The sequence below is a fragment of the Vicia villosa genome, linkage group LG2 (genome assembly GCF_029867415.1).
Source record: "Vicia villosa cultivar HV-30 ecotype Madison, WI linkage group LG2, Vvil1.0, whole genome shotgun sequence".
Taxonomy (NCBI): domain Eukaryota; kingdom Viridiplantae; phylum Streptophyta; class Magnoliopsida; order Fabales; family Fabaceae; genus Vicia; species Vicia villosa.
In genome coordinates, this window is record NC_081181.1 from 221,834,333 (window position 1) to 221,842,743 (window position 8,411).

The 8,411-nt window shown below is 36.5% G+C and overlaps 2 protein-coding genes across 2 annotated transcripts; one reads left to right on the forward strand and one right to left on the reverse strand.

The window, feature by feature from the left end:
• Positions 1-2,678: 2,678 nt before the first annotated feature.
• On the forward strand, positions 2,679-3,774 carry LOC131651420 (uncharacterized). Its single transcript, XM_058921087.1, has 2 exons — positions 2,679-3,127; positions 3,315-3,774. The coding sequence occupies exons 1-2, from the start codon at positions 2,679-2,681 to the stop codon at positions 3,772-3,774; spliced, it is 909 nt and encodes a 302-aa protein (XP_058777070.1).
• Positions 3,775-5,545: 1,771 nt separating this feature from the next.
• Positions 5,546-7,055, reverse strand: LOC131648310 (probable galacturonosyltransferase-like 4). Its single transcript, XM_058918083.1, has one exon. The coding sequence runs from the start codon at positions 7,051-7,053 to the stop codon at positions 5,929-5,931; it is 1,125 nt and encodes a 374-aa protein (XP_058774066.1). The 5' UTR covers positions 7,054-7,055; the 3' UTR covers positions 5,546-5,928.
• Between the last annotated feature and the right edge of the window lie 1,356 nt (positions 7,056-8,411).

An 8,411-nucleotide genomic window follows, 5' to 3' on the forward strand; every position in this document is an offset into this window, starting at 1 on the left:
TAAAAAATTAAATAAAAAATAAAAAAAATCCACGTGGCTCTTATAAATATAATCAAAAATAAAATAAAAATCTAGCTAGACTGCCAAGTCATTAAAAAATGGAATATGGGCTGTACGGGGGCTATATCAACAGAATCTATAAATTACAAGGGGGGTTTTAAAAAAAAATCTTTTACACGGGCCTTAACCGAATCCCCTAATATTACAGGGGGGGCTTTATATATTTAACCCTTAAGGCTATGTTTGGGAGTTTGGAAGGGAGGGGAGGGGAAGGCTTCCAAAACCAAAATTTTAAAAAAATGTAGGAAAATATTTGACATTTTTTGAAAAAATGAGTTTGTTTAGAATGATAAAAGAGTTATTACCATTACTAAATTTTTAATTTTCAAAATAGTATAACAACCTAAAAGATATTTGGAAAATTTATGTAAGCCCTTCAAAACCCTCCAAAACCCTCATTCAATATAATTTTTGAGTTCCCCCATTTTATGGGGTTTTTGGTATTATGAATAAACTCAAACCCTCCAAAACCCTCCTACACAAAATCTTTTTATCCTTTTCACCCAATTCCTCCTATTTTCCAAAGCCCTCCCCTCCCTTCCCCTCCAAACTCCCAAACATAGCCTAAATAAATAAACAGGAGGCATGTATTGCTAAAGCTGGGGTGTAGACCAATAAGTCTAGACACATCCCCTTCTTGCGCATGGGCCAAAGTGCTACGCCCACAGGTTTTTTTGTGATCTCTCTCAAAATAAAAAAAGAGAACTTTTTATTACACTCATGGTGAAAAACACCGTTGAAAATATCAAAATATCGTTCAGCTATGTATATCCGAACACACACTTTCCATATTTTAAAGATATTTCAGATATAGATATCCGAAAACACATTCTTCAAATATTTTTTCATTTAAACGTTGGATTTAAAATGTCAGAGGTTTTTTCGGATATACATATCCAAAAAAACCTCAAAGAAATTGAGAAATTTGAGATATGTGTTAATCCATATATGCATATCCGAATTAACCAATATCTCAAATTTATTTTTATTTTACTTTAAGAAGATATTTATTTATAATATAGTTATAAAATAATTAAAGTGAGTTATAATTAATAAATAGTAACTTAAATACAAATTGTTATAAATAAGGAATAAAGAGATTAAATAAAATTTTAATTTTGTAATAATTTATGAGAAACTCTTACCCCACTCCTTGGTTCTCTCACTCATCATGCGAGATACCTAAAATGCTTATGTACTTCCGGAAACACCATTTTTTGTTTAAAATTGTTTTGTTCTGTAGATGTACATACGAAAGCTTCCGTAGATGCATCTACGGAAGTATTTGATGTTATATTCGCGTCAGACTCTTCCTCTCCCCCATTCTTCAGTTTCCAAACTCTCCAAACTCTCCAAACCTCCAAACCTCAGACTTCACAAAACTTGTTTTCTTCCTCTCGAGTTCGGCTGATAACGCAAGATCAACTACCAACACATTCCAACAAGTTCCAAACTCCATTTAATCGGTAAGTTTTCGAAATTTTCAAATTATTTTAGAGTTTTTGTAATAGAGTTTGAATTCGATATTTACGTGTAGAAATGATTGAGTAGTGTAAGAAATATGGTTTAGCGATAATGTAGGTCCTGTTTCAAGTGTAAAATGGACGATCAATCCATTAAAAAGGGTGTTTTTAACCCTCTGCTACATGGACTAACGCCATTTTTACATTTTGGAGGTTTCAGAACCTTCCATAGATGCATATACGGAAGAGTCGAACGTTGGGTCATTCCGTAGATTCACCTACAGAAGAAACCCATTTTTTGAAATGTAAGATACTTCTGTAGATGCATCTACGGAAGGTTCTGTGCTGATAATTTTTTCTTTTTTTTTCTTGTTTTAACTACGTAGTAACTTACTCGATTTTATTAAATCACAATGTAGGCACTATGGCCGACCATCTAGACAAAGTTATACATGGGAGGACTGCACAACATGCATTCGTGCAGCGTGAACGGATGCGTGTAGTATCACAGGTGAAGGATGGAGTTGTTGTTTCAGCGGATGTACCTGATACACCTGATGTACCTGCAACACCTGTTCCAGCAGAGCCGTCTTCATCCCTTCCAATTGACAGGCCTTCTCCGTCCGTTCCAGTTGAGAGGCCTACTCCATCTACTACTTCATCTACTACTACATCACAAAGGCCTCAGGATGATGCAGAGGGTTCCTCAAAGATGTATGCCGCCCGCAGACGTCAACGGGGCAGTTCCTCTACATTCGTGCCTGTGCTAGTGACGAATGTTGTAGGATCTTCGGTGCCATATGCTGAGCTACGCAAGGATGATCTAGTGCCGGAGCCTGTCTGGTACCTAGGGGGTCCTATAGATGCGTCCCTACTGGCAGGGTCTGCAGATCATTCGGCTAGGCATATCTGGGAGAGGGAGGTAAATTTTCTTTGTTTATTACTTATTATCTTTTTAATTCAGTTTATGACTTTGCTTGAAGATAATAGTGTTTTTTTGGAAAATTTCAGGAGAGGGATCTCTAGAGGTTCTACAACCACGGCCGGAAGATTGCTGCGGTCGTGAAACCTAACGAGCTGTGATTCCGGGATGCACTCGCATCTTCTGGTCTGAGGGACCTCTGCTCGATCGGCTTTCAGACAATTCATAACGTGATGCTAGTTGCATTTGCGGAGACGTGGCTTCCAGAGACCTCATCCTTTCATCTTCCTCACGTTGAGATTATCATCACTATGGACGATATTGCATGCCTCCTGCATCTACCTATCAGGGGTATCCTCCTTAGTCACGGTAGGCTGACGAAGGAGGAAGCGATGAAGATCCTGATTGAGGAGCTGGAGGTTGATCTTGTTGATGCGCTTGAGGAGGTGGAGAGGACTCGCGAGGTGCACGGGAGGTTTCACGCCTTTCAGCACATATATGATGAGGAGCTTCTTGCGGTACATCAGTCTACTAGTGAAGAGGCAGAGACTGATATACACAGAGAGCGAGTGCTGAGGACTTACTTACTATATTTTTTAAGGCACTCAGCTCTTTGTGGATACGAGCTCGACGTACACAGACGTCGTTTACGTGACATACTTATCAGACCTCACACGTGTCCGTGAGTACAATTAGGGAGAGACTACACTGCGTACACCTATCACAGACTCAGAGAGGGATGCTTGTGGAAGGCGAGGACTGTGGCTAGCAACTGTATCCTCTTAGTAGTAACAGTCTTATATCCTTCTATATTTTCTCAAAGTTTTTTATATATTTGTGATAGTATGTTTTATCACCTTTTTTTTCAGGCTTGAATACTACAACACTCCCCCAATATTATTGGTTGGGGAGAGGTGTCGGGTTACACTGAGGACATACCGTGTGCCAAAGCCTTCGTCTCCCCTCAGAGGGAACCAAGTGTCGGATCCTTACCGGCACTGTCTTGACCGCATGGCTGCTGAGGACATCCACTTCGACTGCTACACTGATCACCATGAGACGGTTCCGTTTGATGAGATTGTACTATATTGTGTATGGTTGGATGCCAATTCAACCATCATTGTTCGTTATCTTCTAAAGCGCGTCATGCGTCAGTTCGGCTACCAGCAGACCATACCTCGCCTGCCTTCTGACTCCGCTCCTATCGCCATGACTCGTTGGCAGCTAGAAGAGGTCTTTGCAGACTGGAAGCACCACTTGGTTCCTGCCGAGGCTCGGGAGACCACATCTGAGAGGGATTGGAGTTGCGTCGACGGGTACATCACATGATACTACAGAGTGTCGCACCCATACATGCTTCCCACTGCACCTGGATCACCGTCCAGACCAACCCACGAGGAGATTATGTTGGCTCATCAGGCTCAGATTGACCACACTTAAGATGTTCTTCCTCGGTGTTGTGAGATAGCTGACATGGCGCGGGCAGACATTGCCGATGGTTTCTTCCCTGAGGGGTCTGCTGGCCTGCGTCTTGTAAGGGGTATTATTAGGGTGGCAGAGGAGGCATTTTTGTATCGTAGAAACCCTTCCAGGACAGGTGGGGCACTTGACAGTAGAGGCAGAGTAGCCAGTAGATGGCGCGGTAGACGTAGAGGCGGAGGCGGGGCCAGAGGCAGCGGAGAGGCGCAGGATGATGTCCAACGCACACAGTAGTGATGCATGTCATTTATTTGATATATGTATTTTGATTTTATTTATGTACGAGATATTGATATATGTATTCGACATTATTACTCGACGATTTATACGATGTGTTTTTATGGTGTACTATTTACTATTGTGTTTAAATTGCATTACTTTAATTTATTGTAATTGGGTTTTCCATTGTTGGTATACAAATTGAGTTTTTGAGTGATACGTCATTTGAAAATTTAGCAGACTTTTCAGTAGATGCATCTACGGAACACTCTGTCTAAACACGTTCTGTAGATGTACCTACGGAAAAAAAATTTTTTTTGAAAAAAAAGGTGCTTCTGGAAGTGCATCTACGGAAGCAAGAGGCCAAATTAAAATTTTTCCAGGTGGCTAAGAGATTCAAGGAGTGTAATGAGATATTCTCTAATTTATTTGTCACAAATTTTTTAAATGACTACAACATTATGCATTATAATTAATAAAATTATTGTGTTAAAGATATCTTCCTATTAACATTATAATTTTTAATTTATATTAACCTTTTTTTTAATTAATTTTATATGAAAACAATGGGTAGATTTAAATATTTAATAAGTTGATATTATTATTATATCTTGATATATATTTAATTATATATTTTGATTAATACAATTAATTATACTATTAGTTGTATTGATTCACCTTGATTTTATTTATTTTAACAAATATTGAGTTATTTCAGATAAGTATATTCGAAAAATTTACACCAAAAATTGGGTTATTCAGATATGCATATCCGAAGACACTAAAAATCATAAATTTGCTGCGTTCGAAGATGCATTTTCGAATTCAGGAAGAATAAAAACTTTGCTAGAAATCCCTAAGAAGGTATATGGGTCTATAAAGAAATTCCCACAGGAAAAAAATGAACGGGTTAAACTATAGAGATTGGGCCTTGAATAAGATTGTGTTGAAGGCCCAATGTGCAAAGGGTGGAAAGGAGGAAGAGCTCCCAGAATCACAATCAACCGAACTGCCCTCTCCCTCTTGTATCTCTTTTCGTTAAAGCTTTTTAATATAAAGAAAGAGAAACTAAAAAAAGAAGAAGAATTTAATATAAAAAGAGTTATAATAACACCCCTATGATCTAGTATAATTAAGGAGTTTAAAACATTGAGACAAACAAAAGTTCTTGCATTTCTTATAATTCAAGCTTCTACTATTTAGCATCACTATTGAAACAAACCTTTTACACTAATTCTTTAATAACCATTTGGATGAATCGAGATAAGTTAACTATACATTTGCCATAACTATTTTATGCTTTATTTTTTACCCTCTAAGATTTTAAGCATATGAAAATTGCATCATCCACATAAGAACATGAATAGAAAATTACTAAAGACAAAGAAAGAGACCAAAAAAATATAAATAACAACATTGCTAACATGAAGCTTGCATGTTGCTGAAGGTTTATTTTTTGCACATATGATTTGAATTGGACCCTAACAATGTTTTCCAAACTAATATCACCAACCACCCAATAACATTTTTTTTAACTCTTAGACTAATTAATCAGCGCAACTTGATTATTGGCATGCTTTTACAATCACTATGAGCAAAAAATGAAGAAAAAAAAAAACTAAAAGACAAAGAAAGGGAACAAAAGAACAATGTATAACTCCAATATTCTTGGAGGTTTGTTTAATTAGTTCCATTTCCTGTCAACAAAATTTGAGTTATAGATATTAATCCAACAACCCTTTCTCATCATTATAGAACTCTCTCTTCACCATCCCATTTCTCAAATCATTCTTCGAAAAAATGTCTCGAAGATCGATATAGATCATAAGGAGCCCATAAATGATCCACAATGCAAGGCTTTCTAGAATCCAACCTCAACCATGGTTTTCCCTTTCCACTCCAATGTAACAAACTTATAGGCCCTGGATGTAAGCTTCTACATTTGCCTTCAAGGTTATCTCCACCTAATCCATGTTGGTTCCATCTATGATCAACCGCTTTTATGTTTCCCGCCAAAACCAACAAAAATGGTGGAAGAGAACCTAAATGATATATCCTCTTACGTTGCTTCTGCACCGCCATCCATTCTTCAACTTTCTCTGTGTATTTCTCTTTTCTCCATTTCTCCACATCCATTACCATCACACCAGTGTTGAAATAACACGGGTTTCTTCCTTTAAACGTCTTCGAAAGAACAGGATCCCGCCAAAACTGATCCGTGAAATACAACGTGAAATTTGCATGGCAGTATTCTGGTGCAGCCACTATTTTTCCTTCCATGTCTACACCCCAAAGTTTAGCTATATCATCAACCACGACAAGGTCGGAATCTAAATATATAACACGTTTTACATTCTCCGGTATTGTATCTGCGAGATATATCCTTGCGTAATTCAAAGGTTGATCCAATGCTTGTCGTATGGACTTTGATATCTTGCCGCGTACACGGTTAGATTCGAACCTATAAATCGTCATGTTTAGATAAGGGAACGTTGATTTTATGCTTGTGAATAGTTCCGGAGATTCATGAGCAGATAAAAAGTAAAAAGCAAGATTTTCCGGACATGTTGAATGTTGTAACATGGACAAAACTGCAGCCATTGTGCCACGGAGGTAATTGACATCTAGCGTCATGGCAACGTTTATCCGGTCAGCTTCTGATGAGCCACATCCTTCGCCGTTTCGGAAAGCCGGAGCTTCGCGAAAAGAAGGGAGGTCCGGTAAGGGTAAACGGACAAGGCCAAGGCGGATTGAGGTTAAGGGTTGAAGGAGGGACAGGAGGCTTAGGAGTATGATGACTACTTTTGAGGTGGTGGTGAAACTCCAAAAGACCATCCTGTCATAAATGAAAAAAAAAAAAAAAAAGGATAATGTTGTTTTTGAAAAGAATCTTCGTTTTGGAGGTTTCATAAAACAAAATCTGATAAAGAAAGGACATTGAAACTGGCATGGGTGATGAGATTGTGATTGGGTGCAATATTGTGTTTGTGAGGAGCAGAGAAACTTTCGGGTAATCTTGAATTCCAAGTTTTACTCATTTAGATTGATTGCATTAGAAACAATTTGAAAGTCACTCTATTTTTAAATAATATTTATTGGTATTGTTTTTTTTTTATCTTAACTTGAAAATTAATATCATAATATTATTAGCACATATTTAGTGCATCAAAATGACAATAATTTTGTGTCAGATTACATTTGGAAGCTATCCTGCTTGAACAAAAGCAATCATCGTTGAAAATATTAAAACAGCAAACACAAAATCTTTTGAAATGTTTTATTTATTTATTCTTATGTTTGATAGATATGGAAGACTTGAATAACTAAATTTTGATGAGAGGTGATATTTACGGTTGAAAGAGGTGATATTTATTTATATAATAAAGAGAGAAGGAATGTAAATGGTTGACATATACAGATATACTCTAGTTTTGGTGAATCAATTTCTTTTAGGTTAGAAAGTTATAATATTATTTATTTACTTATTATTGTTATATATACTAATTAAAAAATAAAAATTCTACTAAGGTATAAAAAATTAAAATTATATTTAACTATTACTGATTGATTCATGTGATGGAAAATTAAAACATAATAAAAGACCGATATGCTACGAATATAAAATTCTCCATATTTTTAGGAATCTTGAGTATCAATAACAAATATAAGACCATATAAGATAGTAGATTGAACAAATAAAGGCTAAAAAAGTCACTGATATTTTAACGTCAAAACCCCTCAATATGAGAATATGAGATTTAAAACTACGAGTCGTCCAGACCAAACAAATAGTTCCACTATAATCAATTAAGAGTACAAAAGAATCTTCAAGTAAATCACAAACTAGTGCAAACAACCGCAAATCACAAATCAAACTAATTTTCAAATAAAAATAAAAAAGTTGAAAAATTAATCAAATATGCAGCTTCAGTGCATAGCAGATATCTCTAGCTCATACATTATTTTGAAATTATGATTGGTCAAAAGTTAGATACAGGTGTTGCAAATCCGCTCTCCAAATTTGAGTTCGATCTGACAGTTAACGAATCTGAGATCGTCGATTTAGTGAGGTTAGTTGCAAAAAACGGGAATATGTTTCTCTCATATTTTCTCTATTTTGAGTCATTATTTTCTCTTTATCTCTTTCAACCCTAAATTGACCATCTCTACTTAAATAAGTGAGACAAATAGAATATTCATATTTGGTGCTTTCTCCACATAGGAAGGGGTCCAAACCCAACAAATCTCCCATAACTATGTGGAGGAAA